Raw genomic sequence first — 26,436 nt, 5'->3', positions numbered from 1 at the left:
CACTCACCCCGTTCACTGCCTCACATCTCAGGACCTAGTGGGTGCCTGTCTGTCCTCCTGGGCTCAGTGACCTCTTTGAGGGCCCCCTTTATCTTAGCACCACGCCCCCACCATTAGGTACAGTGCAGGTCACAGAGAAGTCATCAGAATATCCTGGTTGAATTACTTGGACCACCTGACAGGTCTGGGACCCAGCTGGACCTGGTGGGGCTTCAGACATGTGTCCTGGGCAATGTTTTTGGCCCAGGCAAGCATTTTCACATCCAAGGCTTTATTCACGGACTTCTCTCTCCTTCAGGAGAGTATGAGACCAAGCACCAGATGACATTTTTCTCTCCAAACATCTCTATTGGGAAACCTTGGATGTATGAGAGCAGGAGTGGGCGTTTGGTTGGCTTTCGCAGGATGGCTTTAGGAGGGAAAATGACATTTCAGGAAGGATTTAAGCATCACTGAATTTTCCAGAGAACCAAATCCTTTTCCCACCTTGTCTGCCACACACCCTCTGGTGGGAAGCAGTGATGGGTGACGCTCAGCAGACGGCTAGCCTGACCCCAGCTCCGGAGCCCAGCTTCTAGGGCCCTGCACCTGCAGCCTGGGCGCTGCCTGTACCTTTGCATGTCTGCTTGGCCCCAGCACGAATAACACTTTGGTGGGAGAACAGCCCTCTCACTGCACTGCAGACTTGAGAGGTGCCCACGCACCTGAGGTGGCAACCCAAGGGCGCTTTCCCTCCCCCGCCTTCATGTCTCATGCTTGCTTAACTGAATCCAATTTTTTGCTCAAGTAAAGATCAGGGTATAAAGATGGGCATTCGTGTGAAACACCAGAGCAGTCCCCTTCTGCGAGCCCCTTCTTGCCCTCTTCTTAGAGCAGAGCTTGGTGAAAAGCCTCATTTCTGCCATGGTGGCATTTGACAGCCTGGGCATGTGGGAGAGCCTCTGTATGCCAGCTGGCTGCCAGCCTGGCAGAGCCAGGACTGGTGGGGAAGCCTCATGACAGTGATGAGCTCCCTGTCACTAGAGATGTTAAAGCCCACTGGGATGCTCATTCCCCAGAGGTGGCGGGGCAGGCATCGTGCAGGAGGTGCCAAGAGAGTCTCATCTAGTCCTCAGTCCTGGGGAATTCCAGGGGTGACCTCACTCCCTTCTCTCTGTCACACACACACACACACACACACACTCTCTCCCTGTCATGGTGGAGCTACCAGAGGCAGGAAGGAGCAGAAAGGAGTCCCCCTATCTGCTTTGCGTGTTCAGGGCCACCTCTTCCCAGAAACCTTGGTGACATCTCTGTGCACTGGGACATCTCCTGTAAAGTTCTTAAACTTTCTGGGCCGTGTGGTCCCCTTACTGGGTCAAGAGTTCCTTGCATGGAGCAGACTGAGGCTTTGCTCCTCTGATTTGAGGGCAAATCCGGCCCTCCCTAGGCCTGGCACAGAGCTGTGTCCGTAGAGAGCAGTCCTCAAAGGGTATGGATGAGGAGAGGCCGAGCAGTTCGCAATCCAGATAAAGAGAGTCCGCGGGTAACAGCAGTGCCCTGCAGCAGCTCGTCAGCATGGTCCCAGCAGAGGAGGACCACTGTGTCCCCCCTCCCACCCCTTACAGTCCTGCACCTGCCTGCCTCCGAGGCGGGGTGGGGATCCCAGGCGGGTGTGGGGTGGGCCGACTTGGCCACCCCCAAGACTGAGGGCCAGGGGCCCTCTCCCCCACACCCACTCCCAAATGCCTTTGGCATGGATGAAGCCTGTCATGGTTGGAGCAGGGCTTGGCTAGTGGTGGAAGTTATGTTCCTGGGACCAAAAAGAGAAAAGGACTGAAGGCCCCCCTGTGCCCCTCTCTGCCTGGGCTCTGGAGCCCTGCTCGGCCAGGGTTGCCATGTTGACAGGAGTGTCACGGACAACAGTGGCTTCCCCAGGCCCCACTTGGCACCCATAAGCCACAAGCCTGCCTTCCTCGGCTTCCACCATGGCCTCTCCAACAGATCCATCACTAGCTTCCTGTTTCCAGACTGAGTCCTCAGAATATTCCTGGATGTACCCCCAACCTCACCTTTGCCCACGCACTTGCTCTGCTCTGGCCTTTGCTGCCCGCTGTGGACCTGCTCAACTCTCCGTCCCCAAGACGCCTGCTCTCCCCATTGCAGCCCTGCTGAACCCCTTCTTGCCCCTGCCACATCCTCCTGCAACCCTGTATCCTCTGTCCAGGTGTGAATGTGTCTCCCTGGCGGTCTGGGAGCTCCTAGTGACTGGGGCCAAGCCTCTTCTCCTCCAACTATAGCTGAAGCCTTGGCTGAGTTGGGGAGCTCCGCCGTCCAGGCTCCTTCCCTTGTTCCTTTACCTCCTCTGAACTGAGCACTCGGACCCTGGAGCAGGAGGAGAGAAAGACCCCAGCACACCAAGGAGAACAGAACGCACTCCTTTATTCTCTGGGAGACAGGATGTCTCTCAGGGCTGGGGACGCTTGGTTCTGGGCCCCAGCAAGGCATGGTCAGTGCTGGGAGCACTGCTGGCTCCACTGGCAGGGCAGGTCCGAGGGGGCTCCTGGCCCTTCTTCAAAGCTTCTCCAGGTAGGAACCAGGGACGAAGCCACGCTGCCCATTCCTCTCCACGGTCCACCAGCCATCCTCCCCTTCCAGGATCACCTCCAGGATGTCTCCCGCGGAAAGGTCCAGCTCATCCGGGTTCTGGCCAAGAGATTGAAAGCACATGACGCTAGAAGGGCCTGCGGGGAGGGGTGTGGCCTGGTGTTCCCCCACCCAGCAGTAAATGCGGCATGCCAAGCTGTGTCCCTGCCTGCTGGGGCAGCCCCTTGGAGACACAGGATGGGGGTAACCCAAGGGACCTGGCTTCCCATCCACCCCAGTTTGTCATCATAGGCCTCCCCCAACCTGGGTTTCTTCCCCACCCGTACCTCCCCTCTCCCACTCTGGAGACACAGTGACTGGAGCATGTCAGGGGCCAGGGGTATGCATCACACCCCAAGCCCAGGACACACGCCCAAGCTTACCTAACAGCCTCCCCTTTGTGGTCCCCAGCCCCAGGTAGCAACTGCCATCCAAGTACCCCGTCACTCTCCTGACCTGGCTTCCCTGCCTCCCTGAGCCCTGGCCTTGTCAGTGGAGCCCACACCCAGCCTGCCTGGCCATGGGGGGTGCTTAGCCTTAGTCCAGTGGATGTGAGGCCTGGGTATGCACCCCTTCCCTCAAGCAGGGAGCAGAGTGGACCTTCTCTCATAGCTGCCCTGTGGCTGCCTTGGTACATCCTCACCCTATGCACATCAGAAAATCAATCCTGGCACGATTGCAAGACTGATTCTGGCCACAGTTTTCCACACCCATGGCCACAGAGGACAGGGCCCTGACCCAAAGGCGCAGAGCCTGGCCCTCAAGCTATGACCTGCAGGCAACCCCAGGCTCTGCCAGCTCCCCGCACGTGTGTACCACGCAGCGCCCAGCCTGTGTGGACGGCACAGGCCCATGTGCCCCACATGTGTGCTGTGTACAGGCCCCGGCAGACACAGGCCTGCTGCACACCAGCTTCCAGTCAGTACATGCACGCTGAGGCCCCCCAAGCCCTGGGTGCTGTTCTCAGAGCTCATGCCCGAGCACACTCCCAGGTGCCCTTGCTAGTGTGGACATAACTCTCGGGCACATGTGCCCTCCTGAGCAGGAGAGGATGCTCGAAGATGAGTGAAACCACCAGGAGAGATGAGGATGCGAGGCACTGAATGGGGGAGGGAGCGCTCAGGTGCAGGGGAGGTGGCACAGGTGGGTTTAGGGTGTGGGGGCCTCACCTGCGCTGTATAGTCGTAGAGCGCCCGGTACTCCTGGGCTGGTGAGGCTGGGTTTCCCTGCATCTCCTGCACTGCGATGGCTGCGTAGACACCCTCATTCCGCTCAGGGGTGGGGGTCAGGGTCTCTGTGGAGGCTGAGAGCAGGGTGAGGCATGGACCCCTCCCCTTTCTGGGGACACTGGCCCCTGGAGGTTCTGCTAGAACAGGGTTTCTCCATGCTGGGCCCTGCCTCTTCCTTCCGCTCTCCATACTTGCTTTTGGGGGACACACCTTTCCCCTTGAGGGGCCTCAGTGGCCCCATCTGTGCCACGTGGGAGACCTTTCCTTCCCCCCTGGATCAGTGTGTTTGGGAGTCCCCTCCTGACCCCCTTTACCAGCAGAAGCTGCCAACGAAGTGGTCTTGGGACTTCCGTGCAGCAGTCCAGAGAACCTGGGGATGGGGAGGAAAGAGGGTGAGTGCCCCCACTCCACACTCAGGGTGCCACCGGGAGGAGGGTTTAGACACGGAGAAGTCTCAGAGCTGCACACGCTCTGCCAGGGCTGGGGCTGCCCCTAGCCTCCTGGCATGGATGTGATTTATGAGGTGCCCCTCAGGCAGGAGGGCCCCCAGAAGGTGGTCCCGGTGGCTCCTCCTTCCCCAGCTGTGCCCTCCACTGGCGCCCTCTGCAGCACCTGCTCCCTGCAGGGCCCTTTGGGGGGATCCTAGAACCCCCAAAGCTGCAGCGTCATGGGAAGACTCCCATGGCCCTTTTGGGGGTTCTAGGACCTCCATGCTGAGGCCTCGTGGGAAGACACCCAGTCCTTACCCTCCAGACCCCTGCTCTAGCTTGCCCTAGCAGCTTCCCCGGCCAGTAGGGGTGGGGGTGCACTGCCACACAAAGCCTGGCTCACGTGCCCTGCTGAGGCCTCCACTGCCTGGGCCGAGCCAGCCCTCCTCCCTGTGGGCCCGCAGTGATCAGGCCAGCTCAGCCACCCTGTGCACAGGAGTTCTGGGATAGCGCTGGGCTACTTTATCCCTGCCCCGTGCCAGGCTTAGGCCTGGACTGAGCTGGGGTTGTGAAGGTTTACTGAATAAAGGAAAATAAAACAGAAGAGGCAGATGCTGGGGGCACCCCCTGAAGTGGGCAGTAGTGAGGGCTCAACAAGTAGAGGCTGACACTGCCTCCACGGCCAGAAGCCTTCTTGGTGGGGTGGGGCTGAGTCTTCAAAGGTGAGTGAAGCTTTCCTAGGAGAGAAGGGGAACGAGGCACTGCGGGTGACCAGGAGAGGGAGCACTCAGGTGCAGGGGAGGAGGCACGGCACAGGTGGGGTTTGTGGAGTGGACCAGACCAATTTGGGTGTGGGGGGGACAGGACTGAAATAGGGACTGGACCAGACCCTGAGGGACCTTGAATGCAGGTGAGGGGCTGAGCCATGACTCAGGGGCCTGTGGGAGGCAGCCCTGCAATTCAAGGTGGCATGTGGGGGACCTTTCCCACATGAGGGGCCGAGGGCCAAGGCCCTAGGAGTGCACACACATGCACAGGGTGGACATGCGTGGACCCAGCACATGGGAGGGCCTGACACCAACAGAGGTGGGCAGACACGCACCAGCACCCCAGGCAGCAAAGGACAGGGTGAGAGCCAGCAGGGGCTGGGGACGGGAGGAGGAAGCGGCCAGAGCAGGGGGAAAGGTGTGCAAGGCTTGCTGAGCCATTGTGCTGCCTGCCCCACACCTCTTTTTCCCAGACTGTCTATACTTCTGACTCTCAGCCACTGACCCCCACCTCTTCCCAGCCCTGCCTGGCTTCTAGCTGCCCCATCCAGAGGCCTGACCAGCCCCCTCCAGCAGCCAGGCCTCCCTCCGCCCTGCAGGACATCTCTCTCTCTCTCTCTCTCTCTCTCTCTCTCATCCTCTCTGGGGCCACCCCTTCCTGATACTGCCTCAGGTGACCTCTTTTGTCCAGTTGCTTAAATGACCACCTTTGCTGGGATCCAGGTCCTCACCAGGTGCAGGGAAGCCTGAGTCTCACAAGCTTTTGTAGCATGTGAAGCTGTGGATGTGCTGCGCCCTGGGGCCACTGCTTTCACAAGATTCTCAAAGGGGTGTGTGTGTGTACCACTCTCAGCACCGGTGGTTCCCACAAGCCTCTGCCTCCCAGGAGTAGGAAGCTCCAGGGGCTCCTGAGGCCCTGGAATGAGCCGGTCCTTGCGAAGGGCCAGGAACTGCATCACCCCCTCCCCACAGTCCACTACCTCCCAGAGGCAGGGCCCTCTTGGTTGAAGGTTGGCTGGAGAGAGGAGTGGCAGCATGGCAGTGGGGGCACAGGCGCCACGTGAAACCCACAGACCCTTGTGGATGCTCATACACAGGGCACATGGCCTCCCTCAAAGGCCTGGCTACGAGGGCTCCCTGAGCCGGCTATAGTGTTCCCAATGGGCTGTCACCATTGTCACTCAAGGCCTGAACCAGGAGAGTCCTTAGGTTCTGAATCTGACCCCAACACTCAGGGCCCTGGCCTTAGAGAGTGCAAATGACTTGCCCAGGTCACACATTGAGGCCTGGCACCAGAACCTTGGCACTTGACTGCAGCCAGGCCAGGGAAGGGACCCTGGAGAAGCCTGGAGAATTCTCCAGATGCCCCAGTCCTGCTCCAGCCAGACAGCGTTGCCACTGCAGCCCGACAGGGCACCAGGCTCACGCGAGGCCCCAGGGACAAGGAAGCCAGCATAGGGGCCTCCCCAGAGCTCAGAGCACATCCTCTGCTGAATAATTGGGATGTGATTATTCACTTAGTGTCTGGGTCCCTTGGGCTGAGGGCTCCATAGGCTGAACTGAATGTATCTTGTCTCCACAGGGTACCCAGCACCTAACTGGGCACCAGATACAGATACATAGTAGGTGCTCAGTGAACGAGGAAGGGCCAGGTGCAGAGGAGGGGCTTGACCCACTTCCTGGCCCAGCCTCAGGCTGTCACACCGTCTGTTGGGGCCTCACCTCTTTATCATGCCGCAGGATGGCTGTACGCTGGGGCTGCTGGCCAGTGGGGTGACCTCCCGATCATAGTAGTTCTGGTAGGGCACCGGAGCTGCAGACAGCAAGCTGTGAGGCCCAGGGCAGCCCCCAACACCCCATTCTGGCCCTGCCAGAGACTCAGCTGGGGCCCTACGTTCCCAATCTGGCCCTGGCCCACCCTGGTGCCTGGGGAGGTGCCTGTCTTGCTCCCATGAGAGACCCCACTGTAGGTACCACCAAGACCTAATATTCTGGACCCGTGATCCAGCAGAACCAAACAGGCGGGGAGTGGGGGCCGTGGGAGCTCCTCACCTCAATCCCCATCCCCACCTCTTCCTCTGAGTGCTATCGTGCCCTTAGCTTTGCCTGAGAGGAGGCTGCAGGCCTGGGACCCAACCCCCCACAACCCCTTGGGTCTGGCTAGGGCTCCTCTGCCTGAAAGGGAGCTATGAGCTACCCCAGCCCTGTCCTGGCACTTGAGGCTCAGGGCCAGGCCTTCCCAGGGGCTCAGTGCACCCAGAGGCTGTGCTGTCCACAGGCTGGTCCTCACCCGGGGGCTCGGTGCCCGTGCTCTTGGCCTGGATGAAGCCGTCGATGTCAGCGTCTATGCTGCAGCCTTCCAGCGTCAGCCGCACTTCCTCGTAGAGCTGGGGCAGGAAAGAGCAGAGGCTGCAGCCCGATGCCCACTCTGCCCCTCTGTGGGCCTGAACTCTGGCCAGCGGCCCCCACCCACTGGCCTCCTCACAGGACATTGTGCGCAGCTCAGGGTCTTTGATCCTGAGGGGTCACAGCCCTGGCTGACAGCTTCCTGTTTCCTGAACACCTTCTATGCGCAAGGCCCTGTGCAAGGGACTTAACTCACACCTGTCCTCTGAGGTAGACCCCACTTTTCCCATTGGATAGATGAGGAAACTCAGAGGAGAGTGACTTGCTCAAGGTCACAGAGCGAGCATGCAGCACAGCCAGGTCTTGGGGCTAGTGAGAGTGGATCCAGAGCTCACCCTTCCACCTCGAGGAGGCGAGGAGGCAGCAGGGGGCTCAAGTCACTTGGGCAAAAACAACAAGAAAATCGATCCCCACAGCCCTGGACAGGAGGGTCAGGCAGGAAACACAGCAGGCAAGGGGGCCAGGGCTGCCCGGGAGAGCCATGCGCTGGGCTATATCAACAGAGCTCAGGGCCCCTGGCGGGGGGCCCTCTCTGCTGAGGAGGACCCACCCAGCAGGTTGGGCTCAGTAAGGGGAACCAGGACACCCTGGAGATGTGGGAAGCAGAGGAAGCCAGGGTCCTCCAGCTTCCGCCAGCCTCTGAGAGCTATGTCCACCTCCCCTCCCATCCCTGGCAGAGGGAGCAGGTGCTGTGTGGCTCTGAGGCATGAGGAGGAAGTCAGATGGCAGGGGAACCACAGAGTCACCATCTTCCAGGCAGAGAAGCCTTGGCCCTGTGGTACTGATCTCCTGTCCTGGGGTTCTGGGGGCAAAGGCTGAGCTGCTGAGGCCTGAGACCCCTGGGGCTAAGCTTGGACCACAAAGGACCAGGTGCTTGTTGACTGGCTCAGACGGACCTGGGCACTTTGCTGCCTAGAGGCTGCCCTCCCTTACCCCACCAAGGCCCTCAGTCCCCACCTCATCATCCTTGACACACTGCATGGAGAGCTGGTTGCTGTGCACCCACAGGGCATTGCGGAGAATGGTCAGCCGGTCAAACTCTTGCAGCTGAAAGGCCTAGGGGCAGTGGGAGGGAGATGAACTGAGGAGGTGCTGCAGGGCCTGGCCAGGCTGAGCCCTGTTCACAGCTCAGCCAGAGCTGACCAGGCCAGTCCTGTCTGCTGGAAGCCCGATCCAAAGAAGAGTGCCCTGGAGTCCCCATCCCGACTCTGGGCCAGCCCTGAGGCTTCAGGGAGGGAGGTGGAACTGCCCAGGGGGTCCCTGCCCCAGCCTCCCTTCAGGCCGCACCACACTGAGGCAGAGGGGTAGTGAGAGGAGCCTTGACCAGGAGTCCTGAGCCCTATCCCCCAGGCCCTGTCCATCGGCAGCGCCCAGAGAGGCTGTGGGTTTTGTCCAAGTCTCAGTTTTGGCTTCAACAAAAACGGTGAAAGAATGCCTGCCTGCAATGAAGGGGCCCGGGACTCAAGGTCAGGTGACAGCACCAGGGCCAGGCCCCAGCACAGGCCTGTGAGCAGGAGGCTGAATAAATGAGTAACTGAGTAACGTGTACCTTCCCCCACTGCCTCGCTTGGGCCCCTTGAAGCAGCTGGAGCAGGGATGGGTGTCTTCCACTTCCCGGCTGGGGAAAGCGAGGCTCCCCGTGGGCCACTCACCTCACAGGTGGTCCGGTGTTCCTGCTCCCACTCAGCTCGGACCTTCTCCAGCTGCGTGATGCTCTGCCTGTATACCCGCTCTGCAAGCGCAGGCAGCCTCAGGGAGGGCCCTGACACGAGTTCCTCCAGCCCTGGCTCCTGCTGGGTCCCATCCTGGAGGCCTCCTCCCCCCTGGGAGCCCCGCCTCCCCTGTGGGACCTGCCCTAGCAGCTGGTGGAGCCTCATCTGAATGCCTGTCAGGGCCACCCATGCTGGTACTGCTTCTGCTCCCCAACTGTGCTCTGAGCTGCCTGAGGGCTGCAGTGGAGCCTCATATATGCAAGTCCAGAATATTGGCGTCTGGGCATCTCTGGGCGCCCCACTTCACTTTCCAGAGGGGAAACTGAGGTTCAGAGAGGGCAGCTCAGAGGGTGCTGGAGGAGGGGTGGAGTCCCACAGGCTTGGGTCACAACTTCTGTGCCCAGATCTCTGGAGGTCACCTGTCCCCCAGCCAAGAGAGTAGCTGGGTCCTGATAGAGACAGAGCACAAGGGAGAGGCCTTCCCAGGGGAAGGGAGGAGGGTGGGCGCTGTGTCCGGTGGGTGGGTGGGGCACCAGCAGAGACAAGGGTGTTGGTAGGATTTGGGCATCAAGTGAAGGACAGAGGCCCAGAGAAGGCTATGTGCACACGTGCGTGTGCCCGAGCTTGAATGTGTGTGCGCACATGCATGTAATAGATAGCGGCCCTGTCTTCTGGGGCTGTGCCATGCAAGTCCTGGGCTCTGAAGCCCGATGGCCTGGGTTCAAATGCAGTCCCCACCACTTATTGGCTGTAACCTGGGGCAAGTACTGGACCTTTTAGTGCCTCTGTTTCCTCATCTGTTGAGAAAGGGAATAATAACAGCAGCCACCTCGGAGGGCAGCTGTGAGGACTGAACACATGAAGTGCCAAGAATGGCCGGCGAATGGGGGAGCACAGCGTGTACTTTGACTGCATGTTTCTGGAATGAGAGCGCCGCGCCCATGACTGTGCAGCCAGGTGGGAGTGTGTGTGTCCCAGGGTGTAGAGGTGTGTGTGGGGAGTACCACCCAGGCCTCTGCCCTGGTCGGATGGGGCAGCCAGGGCCCACATACCTGCCTCAGTGGCTGAGTCCTTGCACTGCTTGGCTTTGTTCTGACTCTGAGGAAACAGAGGGGAAGCAGCGTTGAGACCCTGCCCCAGGAGCCCGGGCCCACCCCGGCAGCCCTGAAGTGAGTGTCACACCTTCCCCAGCCACCCTGCGGGGGAGTTCAGGAGCCAACTGTGGGCAGATAACATCATCCACCAGCAACCTCCCCTCACAGCGGGCCACAGGCTAGCTCCATGGAAAGGGAATGAAGATAGGAACCGAGCCCAGAAGGATGCCTGTGAAGAGTGGGACCACAACCCACAGGAGAGATGCAACTACCGCTGAGCGCCCTGGCTGGGACTTGGGCCCTGGCCCCTGACTGACTGCCCCCAGCTCATCCTTGGGCCATTTCCCTCTCTGGGCCTCAGGCTTCCTGTCTGTGCAATGGGTGATGTGTTTCCTGGGCTCTGGGAGCTCTGATAACCCCACTCTGGCCTAGGGGCCACAGCCTCAGGAGCATGGGCTCTAGACCACCTGAGTTGGGGGTCCCTTCTCTGCAGCTTCCTGGCTCTGAGACCTTAGACAAGTCACTTACTGTGAGCCTCAGTTTCCTGTCTGTGACATGGGCCTATTGAGCCCTTCTCCGAGGTTGTGTGAGGGTTGGCGTCTGCTCTCATCGCCCCGTGGGCCTCAGTGGGCCTGCTCCGAGGAATGGGTCCCTGAGTGCCACCTGATGGTGGCAAAGGGGATCCAGCTGACCTGCCTGTCCATGCCCTGAGGTTCTCTATAGGAAACCCATTTCACAGATGAGGAGACTGGGGGTCAGAGAGGGCTGAGCAGCTAGCGTGTCCCACATGCAGACCTTGCCTGGGGGTGTCTACGGCACCCCTTCCGTGCCTCCTCCACTGCCCCCAGCCCTGGGCAACCCACACCGCCCAGCAGCCCAGCGCACCTTCTCCACCTGCTTCTGGTGGCCGTTGGCGCTAATGCGCTCGAAGGCCTGCTCGGCGTCGTCTGCATCCCGGCACTTCTGCTCGTAAGTCTTCTTGGACTGGGAGTGTGGAGGGGCGTGACTTGGGGGCTGCACAGCCCTGCTCTGTGTGCCCCGGGAGTGAGGCTCCCTGAGCCCAGCCTCCCTTTTTGCCTGGCGAGGGTTGTGGGTGGAGTGGGGGCATCCTCACCAGGGACAGGGATCTGGGGGTCCGGAAGGAGATTGAGAAGGTGTGGGGGTACTGGCAGTCCTGCTCCCAGGCCCTCTCCACTGACGACAGCACGGCCTGTCCCGGGCCCCGCCTCCTGGGCTGTGCTCCTCAGCGAGGGCACGCCCCTCGCCACGCCCCTCGCCACGCCGCGCCCTCTTAGGAGCCCCTCTCCCTTCCTGCCCAGCGTCTCGCAGCATCCAGCTCAGGGGTCCCTCCTCACTCCACCCTTAGAGTCCCCAGCCGACTTCATCTACCCTTCATTCACGAGCACCCAAGGAAAGGGCCCGGGCCCATCCCCACGGGACCATGGCGCCCAGCGCAGGCCCAAGCACCCCGTAGGTTGGTGCGCCCTGCAGGACCAAGGCCGAGGCCAGCCTGTTCCAAATGCCCTGCCTGGGTCCACAGCCCAGGATCGCACCCTGAGCCCTTCTCAGCTCCTGGAGGGAAGGCCGCGGCCCCGGGCCCTGACGCTCACCTCCATGGCCTTCTTGTAGAGCGACAGCTTGCTCTTCTGGACCCGGTCCATGACGGCCTCATACTGCAGGGGACACGAGGTTCTGAGCCGAGGGCAGCGGCCTCGGGAGGCTCCCCTAGGCCAAGAGGACGGGGTGTCCCTGGAATGAGGCGCAGCACCTCTCCTGGCTCTGGAGAGGGGGTGACAGGCTGCCCTCCCTCCCCCAGAGTCTGCTGCTTCACAGTGACCCTCACAATGGAAGACAAGCCCAGGGCATCGGTGTGCCCTGAGGTCCTGGCTGCAGACCTTGGCCAGAGCTTCATCTCCAGCTGGGGAGTTCCCAGCCCCACACATGTGCACACACAGTCGTTCATCCTGCATCCCAGAGCCTCTGCAGGCATCATAGTTGCTCACACATGTATGCACACTATGACACACACATACATGCAGAGCTCCACGTTAACTCGGAGGCACATCGGCCCCATCCCTAGCTGCGCACACGCATAATCACAGGCATCCCTGTGCACACCCACAGATGCCACTCACAAGTACACACTCCCACAGTCACCCACACACAACCTCAGGCCACAGGCGGGCACAGTGGCTACTGGGCCCCTGTGCCAAGGTCTGGGGCCAAGCCTCCCCTCACCTCCCAGGCTTCCTGTTCTGATACAGAAGGCAAAACAGGCAGGAAAGCGACTGGGTTATGAGGTAGGAGGAGAACTGAGCCAGTTTGTGCCTGGGGTCTCAGGGGAGGGGTTCTGTGCCAGCTGGGAGACCAGCGAGGCACAGGCACTCACACACACACACACACACACCCTAAAACACCCAAGCAGGGCTGGACAAGGACACATGCTCACAGGCATATGCAGGGGAGCATGGGCATACGTGTACACTCCTGTGAGCATGTGTCCTTGCTCTGTGGCACACACACACACACAGAGGCTCAGACACACATGGCACACTCCACAAGACAGCACTCTGCCTGTGGGGCCCTGTCCACTTGGGGAAGGAGTGCTCTGTCCAAAACAGCCTTTGCAGCCAGCGCAGCTCCTCTGGCCACAGGATGGCTCAAAATAGCAGGGCTGGAGTCCCTCCGTCCTGGCAGGCTCTCTGCAGGCTCTGTGGGCAGGTCCCAACTCAGAGAGGGTGTCTGTTGCAGCACCTCAAGCCTGGGCTGGCTTCTGGAGACCCACTGTCTGCTCAGAACCCCACATTTAGAATCCTGAAAACCCAGCTGGCAGACGGGCAGGTGGCACAGGCAGCCACGCGACATTTCTGCCAGCAGAACCGCTAACCAGAGCTGAAGCCCTGTCTGGAGACTGAGGGGAGCATGGCTTGGGCTGAGTTCTCAGCACTTGGGAGGTAGACATATGTGTCCCATCCTGTGAGGGGGAAACTGAGGCACAGAGATGGGAATTGGTATGGCCAGGACACCCAGGCCCAGCCTGGCCCCAGCCTCAGATACAGCTTCCTCCCCTTGAAGGCTCAGTTGTGTCTTCATTTTCAGTTCTTCGGCCAGTATACAATGATCCTTCCTCCCCAAGCAAGAAGCGGGTCTGTGTGCTGCCCTCCCAGCCTATGCAGGGCACCACCCTCATCACTACGGCCCTGAGAGGCTGAGCCCCCATCCTCACAGGCCCAAGCCCAGCCTCCAAGCCAGCCTTCGTCCTGCCTGCCCTCCAGGGAACCCATCCCCAACCCCAGCCCTGCAGCCTCCCTGACAAGCAGCTGCCAGCCTGTGCTTACACAGCTCCCATGATGGGGACCTCACTTTCATGCAGTCACTCTGTCTCGGGATGGCCATGCCCTACATATGGGTGAGAAGTACCTTTGGATGCTAAGCAATGCCACACAACTCTCCCACCCGTCTGTGTCTGACCCCTCAGCCTTGGCAGTCCTGTGGGGTGACTGGCTGCAAGTCTGCCTTTTTCCAGGACAATCAGCCCCGATCCTTGGACTCAAGACCAGTTTCCAGTGACCCCCACAACTTAGACTGCCTCCTCTGGACACCACCAAGTCACTACAGACCCTCTAGAGTCTTCCGTAGTAGGATCCTCCTAGGTGTGAGGCAGCTCGGCGGGAAGGACCCTCTACAGGGCTCTGGGACTAAGAGTTGGCCTTGGTGTCAGTGGCCAGGCCTCTGCCCTCCCCACCCACTTCAGATTACCCTCAAGCCCCAAAGCCTGGGGTACTGTCCCACCACCACCCCCTGCCACCCTCCACTGACTCTACCAGGAGGGTCAGCCCCCCACCCCCACAGCAACTGAGAGGCTGGCAATGGGGGAGCAGCTCCCCTGCCTCCTACACCTGCCTCACCTTCTTCCTCTGCTCCTTCTGCCTCTCACGGAACTCCTCGAGACTCCGCAGCTCCTCACGCAGGGTCAGGGCCAGTTGGATGTGTGAGCTGCCCACATTCTCCATTTCTTGGGGGCAGAGCATGGATACTGGTCCCCAGTGTCAGATCTGATGGGCCTCAGCCACCCACAACTCGCCCCTGTCTGGGCCAGCCCAGCCCCAGCCCCAACACCTCATCTTCTGTCCCCCCAAACCCTCCACCAGCCCCAAAAGATCCCATTGCCCCAGGGTGGGGGACTTACGCTGCTTCAAGGAGTCAAAGGAGGCCCTCAGGGAGCTGCAAAACAGACGGGTCCAGGTCAGGAGGAGGAGAGCACAGCGGGAACCTGAAGTCCAGGCCGTCCCCGGCTGGGGCGGGGAGGGGGGTGGGGAGTACTTTTATTTTGGTGGGAAGACCCTGGGTCACTCTAGAACCAAGGGACCCTTTAGCCAGATGGTGACCATCCACTGGGGCCCCAAACTGATTTCTGGAAGGCAAAGCTCTCTGCAAATTAAAGCGATCAACCCCCTGCAATGTGGCAGAAGGAGGTACTGATGCCCCACCCCCCAACCATCTGTGCGCCTGGCTGCATTCTTAGAGAAGAGGGGATTGTCTTCAGGACCCTGCCTCCCTCCCCTGAACTCCTCTCCCACACTCACAGCCCTCTCTCCTCCTCTGCAAGTACCAAATGCCCCCAGGGTGAGGCTGCAGGGAGGGGACAGTGTTCAGATGGGCTCTCAGTAGGTGGCCCAGGGAATGTTTGGAGGAGGTTGGATGGCCGTGGGAGAGGCCAGCAGGGTAGGGCGCAGGAGGTGAGAGGTGGGCACTGTCTGCCAGGGAGGGAGGGAGAGGAGGGCCCAGCACCACATATAGGAGGCAGGGAATGATGGGTGGGGGCTGCCAGAATGAACACATAAAGACAGGACAGCGAGTGCAATGTGAATCTCAGATGAACGAGCACATTTTGAATATAGTATGCTCCTTGTAGTATTTAAAACGCATTTTTATTTTTAAAGTATTTGTTGTTTATCTGAAATTCACATTCACCTGGGCATCCAGTATTTTATCTGACTCTCCCTTCAGCCTCTCTGTGGAGCAGCTCGGCTGCCCCCTGGCGGCTACATGACCTCATGACGCCCACCGGACAGCCCTGGGTGGCGCTGGCAGCACACCAGGCAGGCTTCTCAGGGGACTTCTCCTCTCAGTAGACACCTGGGGAAGCAGAGGCCAAGGAGGAACAGCAGCCTGGCAGGAGCGTGGGGATCCAGGTCTAGGGGAGATCTGTGGGGGCCAGGCCCCTCGCCCTAAACTCGTGGATCCCAAAGTGAGGTCCACAGACCAGCAGCATCAGCATCCGCGGAGCCTGTTAGAAATACAGATTCTCAGGCTCCTCCCCGACCTCCTGAGTCTGAGGCTTCCGATTGGGGCACGGCCCCAAGCACTGCTGATGCCCATCCAGACGTCAGAACTGCTGGCCTGAGTGACGAGACCTCCTCGCAACTCTGCTGGCACAGGTGCCTTTATTTATCCCACTTCACAGATGAGAAGCCAAGGGTCACAGGAGTGAAGAAGCTGCACCCGTGGCCACCCTACAGTAAGAGGCAGAACCCACGGAGAGGATGGAGAGGGGTGGCTGTGTGGTGATCCCACCTTCCCTTGTGGGACTTAGGACTCTTCTCTGACTCCTCACCAGCAGTGACACCTCCAATCCCTCTGCTTCCTGTCAGTTCGCCTCTCAGCTCAGTCCCCTTCTTTCAGTTAGAGGCCTCCAGTCACAGCGTGGTCCCCCCACCCTCAACCCAGCCCTCACACACACCACCCTCCAGCCGCACCTCCTTCATGACCACAGCATGCCCAGCCCCTCCCAGAGCCCAGGGCCTGCACATCCACTGCCCAGCCCTCAGCTTTTGGGCCTCACATCTGACAGATACCTCAAATTCAGCATGTCCAAAACCGGACTCAGCACCTGTCCTGCAAACCTCTCCTCTCCCAGGGCTCCCCTCTCAGCAAAGACACTGCTGTCCACCAGTTATACACACCAGAAGTCCAGGAGTCACCCCGGGCTCTGTCCTCTCCCTTCCTTGCCTCCACCTTCTATTTTATCTCCTAAATCTCATGCCTGTCCCCCGCGAGCTGCCACCACCGCTGCAGCCCCTGCCCTACCACCTCCACCTCCCACCTGTCAGCCCTGCTCTCTGCCCCTCCCCCCATTCCTTCCAGGTGCCAGGCTCCGTCTTGCCTCAGGGCCTTTGCATGTGCCCATCTCCATTGCAGCATCTTTGCCTGGCATCCTCTCCTGTCCTTTCTGAGCACTGATGTCACTTTGGACTAACCCAGTGGATGTCTGTCACCCTGCTGAACCATGAGCCCTTGAGGACAGGGGCAATGCCTGGCTCTCCGGCTCTCCTCCTCATTGTCCCCAGGCTCATAATCTAGACTTTCTCAACCCCAAACCCACCTGTGGGCCACCCTGGTCCATGGTCTCAGTCTGCAGGGTGCTGTAAGGAATCGCAGGTTCTGGCAGCTGCTGGGCCTTTTCCCAGCCCCCACCTGAAAGCTGGGAGCCTGCCTGAATGCACAGCACTGCCAGGTGGACATTCGGCCTCTGTCCCACCCCTGGGACAGTCTTGACAGTGACGGTCTGTGCTCACCTTGAACTCCCATTTGCCCCTATGACCTGGCTACGCCTTGGGGGCTGCATAGATGCTGGTGCTGCCTCTGTCTGGGGCACCTGGGCAGGCAGGCTCTGGTCCCTCCAGGCCCCCTCTTGCTGTCACCTGGGCTGCAGGCCTTCCTGCCCCAGGTATCCTGTCCCCATTGCTGGAACCATCAGGCCACCCTAGTTCAGCTCACACAACAAGGCCCAGATCACTCCTCCCTTTCTTGGCCCCAGAAAAAATTTCAAGGAGGCAGCCTCAGCTCTGTGGATGAGAGGAGGGGCCCAGCTTTGCCCCAGAACTCCCAAAGTGAACAGCCTTGAGCTCTGATCTTGTGGAGGGTCTGGGGGCCGCATAAAGTCATTCTCTGCCCCATGAAATTCCCACTTCCTCCCCGCCATCTGTGCAGGGAAACTGTCAAGATCTCCCTGAGTGCCTCTACTGCGTCTCCATCGCATGTCAAGGACAGGGTCCTGCACAGGCCTCTATCTCCTGCCATCTGTCACCAGCGCCTTCATGTGTAACTCATTCCATTGCCCTTTTTGACTCAGCTCTCAGGAAACTCAGTCTGAAATTCTGTGCTCATATACAGTCCAGATTTCCAGTGTGTTTCCTGCTCTGTCCCCACTGTGTCCCTGCTGCCTGCCCACCAGCTGAGAGGAGCAGCCCTCTCGCCTCCCAGTGCTGAGGCTGTGTCCACAGTGAGCCAGCATCAGGGGACATCTGACAGGAACAGGGCCTGGCTGTCTCCCGCCAATATCCTCAGCAATGTCGTCATTCTCTCTGAGTTCAGAGGAAGAGAGACCATGAAAAAAAAATTAAAAATCTCTCTGACAGGAAAACCACAGCATTTTTGGTTTGTGGCAAGTGGGGGTGAGGCAGGGACGTGAGGATTCAGACCTGCACCCCTTGGGGGCTGTGCCTGCTCACTGGTGACCACAGAAGGCTTACAGGAAGCTGGCCTTGCCTTGATTTTCCTTTGTTTCCCAAACCCCTGTCCTGTGCAACTTCCGGGGGCATGCAGCACCCCCAGCACCTTACCTGATGCAGGAGGAGCAATAGGGGAGTGGAGGTGACAGCTTTCTGAGGGAGGTGGCATTTCAGGCAGGCCTTGAGGGATGGGTGGGACCGGACAGGGGAGCAACAGGGCAACAGCAGGAGCAAAGGCCCAGAGGCTGGAGAGTCAGGCAAAGTCTCTGCAGGACTGGACATATGACGTCAGCAATATTGGTAAGCCCCTGCAAATACTAACACTGTCTTTTTCTTTTAAGACGGAGTCTCACTCTGCAGCCCAGGTTGGAGTGCAGTGGTGCGACCTGGGCTCACTGCAACCTCCATCTTCTGGGTTCAAGTGATTCTCCTGCTTCAGCCTCCCAAGTAGCTGGGGCTGCAGGCTCGCGTCAACATGCCCAACTAATTTTTACATTTTTGATAGAGATGGGGTTTCACCGTGTTGGCCAGGCTGGTCTCGAACTCCTGACCTCAGGTCGGCCTCCCAAATTGCTGGGATTATAGGCGTGAGGCATAGCGCCTGGCCCTAATGCTGTCTTTAAAATGCACCTTCACGCTGGTGGGGATTGCTGGAGTTTGGGGACTGGGTCTTACTTGTCCATCCTCCATTACCACTGCCCCATGGATGTTTGCTGAGCTAACATGTGAAGGAGGTACATGTCAAAAATCACTTAAGATGTAACCTCCTGTTAATTTCAGTGGCCTGAGCCTCCAGGCCTGAGGGTGGCTCCTGGCTGGTTTGAAGTCAGGGGACTGTGCAGAAATGCAACACCTTCAGGCAGTGGGGCTGGGGAAGCTGGCCAGTTCCGCCCTCAGGGGTCACTAGGCTATTTATAGGGTCACTTAACCACCTGACTTTTGTCCTCGTTCTGCACCCTGTTCCTAGTCTTCCCATCCCCCAACCCCCTGCCTGTTCTCCAAGGGGCCGGGAATGAGCATCCCACAGACCTGGGGGACAGCTGTGGGCCTCAGGGAGGCCAGGAGCTTCCCCTACTCAGAGATGGGCCCTGGAGGGTGGGCCACCAGCCCCCATGCTGAAGAGCCAGGCCAACTTTCCTGAGGGCCAACACTCCCTACCCCCAAGGAGTCCAAGATGAGGAAACAGGTCCACAGCCACTGTTCACCTGTTCACACTTCCCCACCAAAAGCCCTTCAGGTTGGCATGGGTAGGGGTAACCGGGTCTAAGCCAAGACTGACAGTGAGGCAAGGCAGGATATCTGGGAGGGCTTCCTGGAGGAGATGGGCCTGGAGGAGATGCATAAATGGACCCTAATGCAAAGGACTAGGAAGGAGAAGGAAGTCACCCTCAGTGTGCTGGACTCTGGCTAAGGAATGGCAAAGCCCTCTTATTTTATTTTATTTTATTTTATTTTATTTTATTTTAAATTAGTGAATCCTCCTGACCCATCCAGGGCATGACACATAGTAGGTCCTCAATTAAATGGTGTCTAAATGGATGGAAGATGGATGCTTGGCCTACACTGTAAGGAACAGCTGCATGGCCTCACCAACACTACTTCATGCCACATGGGTCAACAGCAACACTATGGACAGCCCCACTGTGTGCAGTGAACCCCTGTGGCTTGGCACTCTCTGCTTGTCCTTGTGACTGCCCAGAACACCTCTCCAAGTGACCATCCCCTTCCACAGGTACAGACCCTGGCCTCGGACAGGGAGCATCATCCAGGGCCACACAAGGGTAAGTCAGGGCAGACCCTGTCCCACCTGGCCTTGAATAACCACGGCGCAATCAAGGCCGCCTCCACCTGGCCCCTTCCTAGTTCTACAAATGGAGCAAGATGTTGTGTACCTCCCCCTTCCCGTGACCCACCCTGCCCCCCGCCCCCATTGTATTTTCTTTGTGAATAGCTTCTCCTTCCCTGCTGTAAATCCCCTGTGACTCACAATCCCCTGAGCCTGCATCACACAGACTCACTCCAGCCTGGCTCCCATCGTGCTTTGCCGGGGCCACCCTCTCCACCTCTCCTGAGTCTCTGAGTTCTCCCCATGAGGTACCCTCTCTTTCTGGGAAAGTTATCTTCCAGTTGGCCTGGAGGCCGGGAGGCCGGGAGGCCAGGAGGCCAGGAGGGGCTCCCTTGGTTGTGCTGCCAGGCCCCCACAGCTGCTCCCCACCTGACTGAGAGCTCTGGGCACTGCTTCCTGCAGAAGGCATACATCCATTCGCTCCTCACCATGTTCTGAGCCCTCCTCTGTGCCCAGTCTGCACCCGGCCCTCAGCCCTTCCCTTGCGAGGCCCTCAGACCATGTTCGTGTTGATCTGTACAGCAGCTCACTGGAGTGGGAGATGAGAAACAAACTCGGAGAAGCTAGGCGACTTGCCCTCAGTCCCACAGCTCACATCGGCCGAGCTGGGACCAGAGCTCTAAGGACTCCCTGGAGCCCTCCGTCCTCCCAGGGCTGTGTGCACACTTTCTGGCCTCACACATGGCTCATGCCACATCTAAGCCTTCCTGTGATCTCTGGCTCCTGGTTGGAAGCAGGAGCCGCCAGGGTGCCTGGTGTCTTTGGGGGACCTTCAGAGTATGGCACATTCAGTTCCTGTTTCGGGGGAGCAGGCAGGAGGGGAAGGGGTTCCACAACAGCTGCAAGGTCAGGTCTCAGGGCCCCTCGGCAGGAGGACTCTGCAGAGACCTTTCAAGAACTTGGAGGCCGGTGGTCTGTCTTCCCCTGGACCTGGCTCTGTCCTCACCCAGGGGGACAGTCGGGGCCTTCCCCAGAGCAGCCCCTCCACTCCACTGTTAGGGTGGTTCTGTCCTGAACTCAGCCTGATCTCCTCACCCCTCCTCCCACCCCAGCGGTCTTCGTGCAGAGCCCTGCGGGGCTGGAGACCCCTGCTTCATCAGAGCCACTCCCCTGATGGCCTGCCCTCTAACCAGGCCTCAGCTAAGCCCCTGAGCCCACTTCTTCCTTTGAGGAGGGCTGTGTTACTATCCCATCACTGATGAGGAAATGGAGCCACGGAGTGTGTCAGCAGCCAGCCCATGGTCAGACAGCTGGGGGATGAGGAGCTGGCACCGGAACCCAGGTGTGTCCCCTCCTGGACCCCTGTCTCTGGCTACATCTCCATCTTTGAAGCCCATGCTGAGCCAGTGCTGCAGGGGGCTTGGGCCACCAGTGGAGAGGCCTGTCACTTGCCCCTCAGGACTTCAGTGGAGGCCACCCAGGCTGGTGCAGGCTGTACTGCAAATGACTGAGGATGGATGGCCTCCTGTCTCCCCCGTCCAGACCCTTTCCAGCACTCAGACTCTCGGGCTTCCTCCCGCACAGAACCTGGCCTCACCCTGAATGCCCGATAACCAGGCACCAAGGAGGAGTCCCGACGCCTCATGAGCAATCCAGACCTACCCTGGTTCTGCCCAGCCTCCCCCACGCCAGGGAGCCCTAAACCTCATTTAAAGGCCCAGAAACTGCCAGCAGAGGAGAGGAGTGAGCCCAAGGGCCTGGGAGCTCTTACTTGATCTCCGTCTGGCCTCCTGCCTTCCGTGCGATCTGCACCAGTTCCTTCCCGTACCGCTCCTCCGCCTGGGCCCTGCAAAAAAAAAAAAAGGGCATTTGAAAGATCATCAGTGACTTGCCCCCTTTGGGGGAGGCCCAGGTTTGAGGGAACACAGGAGAGTTTTTTTAAAGCGCGACATGTTCTGACATGGCTTGGCTGGGATGGGGGCCTCGGCCACTACCCCAGGAGCTGAGTGGAAGGCACCTGTCTCCTGCCCTGTGCTCCCTGTGGCCTGCCCAGCAGCTCACCTCTGCCTCAGTAGCTCCTCCATGTCTTTGCACATCTTCCTGCCATCCAGAAGCCGCTGCAGCAGCACCTCGTAGCCCGTGTGGGCTGTGAAGTCCCTGCACTGTGACACAGGACAGAAGGACACATGAGGGCCACGGCCAGGCAACACCAAGCACAGCCCTGTGGGGACCCTCCCACCATCTCCAGGAACAGCCTCTCTCCTGCCTCTCTCTCCCCTGCTCAGGGCAAGCTCTTGGGACTCCAGACCGGGCTTTACACAGGCACCCAGGAGGTCCCCTCGCATCTGCGGAGGTGATAGGTACATAAGTGAACCCCTCCCAGCTGACAGGGCTGGAGGTGCCGGGCCCGGCATCAGAGCTCACAGGACAAGACACACATCAGCATGAGAGAGCAGATGGGAAGGGCCACCCTTAAGTCCCCCTGATGACAGTCAGCCCTGAAATTCACTCACTCATGGTGCCACCCTTCCAATATCCCTATCTCAGCTAAGTGGGGAAACCGAGGTGCAGGTGGATGACACATGATCGCATCCAGAGTGGCCCAGCTACAAAGTGGCCGGCCTGGCCTTGAACCCCAGGGTGTCTGACTGGAGTCCCTGCCCTTTGCCTCAGCACTGTGCAGTCTCCATGACCATCACAGCAATTGCAGTTTCTTGGGCACCAGCCGTGTGCCAGATGCCACGCTGGGCTCTCTGTGGGCTCAGGAAACACCCCTCATGCAGATCCAGGGAGATGGTCATGGAGGGTTACTTCAGTCAAGGCCAGAGCACACGCAAACACACCCTACATCCACCTCTGGACTGGGGTGGGGTGGGGAGCCTCAGAGAACTCTCCAGGGACAGCTACCCTCTGCTGCCTGGCACTTGCCCAGCTTGCCCTGGCTGTCGTTCTGGCCAACCCAATTCTCCTTTCTCCCTGTGCAGTGGGTTCCAGGTGTGTGTCTGAGCTGCTGGTGTGGGAAGCTGGTGTGAGGAGTTGGGGGAGGGAGGCAGTCTTTAAGGACTATGAAGGAACAGAGGTCTCCCAGGACACTCCCAGGCCTGGGGAATGGGTCCCAGGGCCAGGTTCCCCGCCACAACCCCCTAAGCTCTCCCGGGCGCTGCGTGTGGGCTTACTCCAGGGCAGCTTGAGGTGCAGGGGAGACAGGATTTTTGTCACCAACTGAACCAAGGCAGGCCTGACATTCTGCACCTAGTCTGTCTTCCTTTCTATACCTGAGGACCCCTAAAGCCTCAGAGACTGGAGCAAGAAGTCGCAGCTCCCCTGACCACACACATTACAGTCTCCAAGGTCACACACACTCCAGGGTCGCACACACTTAACATGACTCAGGTAAAGCCTGGTGCTCCTTCCCCTGACCCATGTCTCCCCTCAAACGCCACCTTAGGGGTGTGAGGGGAGCAGGGATGGAGTCAAAATCAAGGAGAGCTCTCTGCAGGAAGAGGCATTTGAGTCAGGTGCTGGAAGGAGAAGTTATTCTCCAAGGTCTAAGGAGAATCAGAAGTAGCAGGGAGGGGTAGCAATGGCATAAATTGCCCCAACAGCACCCCCGCTTCCCACCAACTGCAGCCCACCATCAGCAAGCTCAGAAGGGTGGACTCTCCTGGCCTGTAGGACACTTAGGACCCCAAGCTGCTACCCCCTCCATAAACATCCCTAGAAATTCCCGAGGAGGGCCTGGCCCAGGCTCAGCTCTCCCACAGAGCAACAAGCAGGGTGTCTAGCCTGTAAGGCCAGAAGCTGTGCCCCCAGCCTCAGAGGCAGGCCTCCACCCCCATGTCCAGGTTGGTGTCACTGGGCTAGCCTGGGCCATGTCCAGGTTGGTGTCACTGGGCTAGCCTGGGCCAGGCTTCCATTTCTGTGGTTTACGGTGGGCAGCTGCTTGCAGCCCGTAGCCCTCCCCTTCCCATCCCTGAGCTTCTGCCCTCGCTTCAGACCCTCAGGTCAGAGCCCCCGGCGGCTGGGAAGAAAAACAAATCTGGGGCCTCAGCCTCCTGCCCCTGCCTGGAGGGATACCAGCATTCAGGTCAGAATGCCACAGATCCCCCCACCCCAGAACCGGGAGCCACCTTGTGCGGCTCCCCTTACTCCTCAGGAAACGGAGGCCAGAGAGGGAAATGGCTTGCTTGAGGCTGCAGAGTCAGGACGAGAATCTGGACTCTCAGGGCTCAGGGGACCTGTCATTTATTCCTGATACCTCTGGAGTGGCCGCCTGGAGCCCAGCCCACACCCAGCCCTCACGCCAAGGGAACCCTTCTTTTGTCCTTATGGAGGCCCCCAGAGTGGAAAGAGAAGCAAGTTGAACCTACGTTGGCCATTCAGGAGGAGTCAGAAAGCAGCGAGAGGCCCTGCAGGCTGCGACCGCCGTGCTCAAGCCCCCAGAGGCTGCAGGCTCCAGGATCCCGCCCAGTCCCCCGCTCAGAGCTTTGGGCTGCTGGCAGGGGCTGTGGCTGAGTGAGCTACTGTCACAAGGACTGGGCGGTTCCGAGGAAGTGCCTGACTCTCCAGGGGCTGTTCACGATGGCTCCCAGCCCTGCACCCCTTCCCCCAGCCCACGTCCTCCTCCTTCACCCCCACCCCTGCCACCTCCTCAAGGGCATGGGTCTGACTCAGTGCTCTGAGCTGGGAGAGTCAGGCTCAGGATGTGTTTAGGAAATGAATGAACCCACCATCCTACAACTTAATCAGTCGTGTGAGTCTGCCACCCAAGGCCCAGCATCAGCATCACCCCCAGGGGCCCTACCCTAGTTGTCTCCCACTCTTACCTCCCTCTCCCCTCCTCCTGTCCGACCTCCATCATCTGAATGCTGCCTGTGGCCCTGCCCTTTGTGAAATCTCTATTTATCAAGTCCACCTGGCACACACTGCACCCAGGGTATCACAGGGTATCATAGCGTTATCTTCTGACCATAACACACATCCTGGGAGGCAAAGATGGGGACAGGAGGCCCAAGCAAGGAAAGAGACTGCCCAAAGCCACACAATGGACAAAGGGCAGAGTTTGGGATCTGAACCCAGGTCAACCTGTCCCCAAAACCATATACCTACATCAGCCATTTAATAGACAGCCCAGGAACCATTTTCTATTTTGGAACGTCCAAACATGATTCGAAAAAATAACTCTTGAAAATGATTACTCAAATTATCTCCACCTCAAATCAAAGCTGTATTTTGGGCTATAATTTGGTTACTGTGGATTCACAGAGGGTAGCCTGGTGCCCAGGCTGGGTCAGAGGAGTGCAGCCCTGGAGAACCAGTGAACAGCCAGTGGTCACGGCCCAGCCATGTGGCACCCAGGACAACCTGTCCTGGACTAGGGGTGCCAGGTGGGGAGCGGGCACAGTCCCTTCCTCTGGGAGGCTCACTTGAGCCAGATGTGGGACCCAGCCCTCGCCATCCATGGTGTGTGGCCATCGGCTCCAGGCTGCATCCCAGAACTCCAGGAGGAGGCTCTTGGGAGGAAACATATTCCTGCCTCTGCCTTGAGGCAGTGCGGCCAAGGCCTGGGTGGCCTGTTCTGTCCAGAGATAGCCCACTGGCTTCATTCTCTGTTGGGTGTTGGTGTGAGCCATGGCCCAGGCCTGTGAGCTGACCAGGGCCCTCCACACCCCCACCGGTTGAGTGGAGAAGCACCCTCTGTACCTACCACCACTTCCCCCTTTTCATGCCCATAACACTCTTGGTGGCTGCAGGGGCGAGACCACAGACATCAGGGCCTGAAGCAAGCCACTTTACTTCTCAGGACCTAGTTTCCTCATTGTGGAAGTGGGGGCAGGAGGCTAACCCCTTTTCAGGCCCTGACAGCCCACCCCTCTAGGGCACAGTCCTGTTAGTATGGACCACAGTTCAGAGAGGGTCCTAGGGCCTGTCTGAGAGGCTGGGAAGGGTCTGACCGACTAGATGTGGGTTCACACCTCCCGTGACCCTGGCCCTTCTCAGCCTGTTTCCTTCCCTGTGAAAATGGGCCTAATAGTTCTCACCACAGAGAGGTGTCCTGAGAAGCAAGTGAAATGGTGTGCATAGGTGAGAACAGTGGACTCAAGATCAGGGCTCACCACAAGGCGGATACTGGGCTAGGGATGATGACTGCCATTTTATGGATGAGGAAAGGGTAACCCAGAGAGGTTACCCAGTCTGCCCAGGGACCTGCAGGATGCAGCCAGGATATAACCCAGATATCCCAAGCCACGATCTTGGCTGTTAACTTCCCATTACTTCGCCTCTCTGCAAAGCCCCACACTCAGGGCCTGTCACCCAGTGGCAGTTCAGCGAGCAGCAGCTCCCCGAGCCCTACCCGCCTGTCCGCCACCTCCCCCACCAGAAACACCTTCCCTCAGCAGGGGCCAGGCTGGAAGAAGTGAGTCACCTCCTCACCTCCCCTCTCGCCTTATGCACCTTCCTCCACCAGAGGGTCCATTTAAAGCAGAGCAAAGCCTTTTTCAAACGCTCGCTTGCCTGGCACTCCAGAATACACCAACCTTGGAGGGGGACGCCTGGGTTTTGGTCCCAGTTCCCATCTGCTATGTCCAAGAATTGGCACCGAAATCTTCCCTGGGAACCAAGTGGGGGCTGTGGAAGGTAGCCAGGAAGAGCTGCCTGGTAATTCTGTCCATGAGAACAGCCTGACAGGGAGAGAGGGACCCTAAGGAGCAGCTGAGTGGAGCAGACTCTTGGGTGCAGTGGGAGGGGCTGGAAGTGGAAGGCTGTAGGGAACGGAGTGGTTAGGGACTGTAGCGGGGCAGGGTCACCAAAAAACCTGCCCAGGTGCCAGGGAGAGAAAGGGCTGACCTGTGTGCATTCGCTGTCACCAGTTA

General features: G+C 59.2%; 1 protein-coding gene across 12 annotated transcripts in view; it reads right to left on the bottom strand.

Annotated features, from left to right (window-relative positions):
- Positions 1-2,401: 2,401 nt before the first annotated feature.
- The window catches only part of PSTPIP1 (proline-serine-threonine phosphatase interacting protein 1), a 42,479-nt gene continuing 18,444 nt past the window's right edge, over positions 2,402-26,436 (bottom strand). For 2 of the 12 annotated variants that reach the window (XM_077940005.1, XM_015142790.2), the window contains 14 exons: positions 21,623-21,723; positions 21,333-21,407; positions 14,451-14,485; positions 14,170-14,276; positions 11,872-11,934; positions 11,147-11,245; positions 10,220-10,265; positions 9,108-9,187; positions 8,413-8,511; positions 7,340-7,436; positions 6,772-6,862; positions 4,169-4,224; positions 3,795-3,928; positions 2,402-2,685 (listed from right to left, as the gene is read on the bottom strand). In XM_077940005.1, the coding sequence (XP_077796131.1) occupies positions 2,554-2,685; positions 3,795-3,928; positions 4,169-4,224; positions 6,772-6,862; positions 7,340-7,436; positions 8,413-8,511; positions 9,108-9,187; positions 10,220-10,265; positions 11,147-11,245; positions 11,872-11,934; positions 14,170-14,276; positions 14,451-14,485; positions 21,333-21,407; positions 21,623-21,723 (1,215 nt within the window). In that variant the 3' untranslated portion in view covers positions 2,402-2,553. Of the gene's footprint in view, positions 2,686-3,794; positions 3,929-4,168; positions 4,225-6,771; positions 6,863-7,305; positions 7,437-8,412; positions 8,512-9,107; positions 9,188-10,219; positions 10,266-11,146; positions 11,246-11,871; positions 11,935-14,169; positions 14,317-14,450; positions 14,486-21,332; positions 21,408-21,622; positions 21,724-26,436 lie in introns of all 12 variants that reach the window. The other 10 variants (XM_015142791.3, XM_077940006.1, XM_028851198.2 and 7 more) reach the window with 10 other exon arrangements.

Source organism: Macaca mulatta, chromosome 7 (assembly GCF_049350105.2).
Source record: "Macaca mulatta isolate MMU2019108-1 chromosome 7, T2T-MMU8v2.0, whole genome shotgun sequence".
NCBI classification, from domain to species: domain Eukaryota; kingdom Metazoa; phylum Chordata; class Mammalia; order Primates; family Cercopithecidae; genus Macaca; species Macaca mulatta.
The sequence above is the reverse complement of the archived record's forward strand: the minus strand, read 5'-3'. Positions and strand labels throughout refer to the sequence as shown.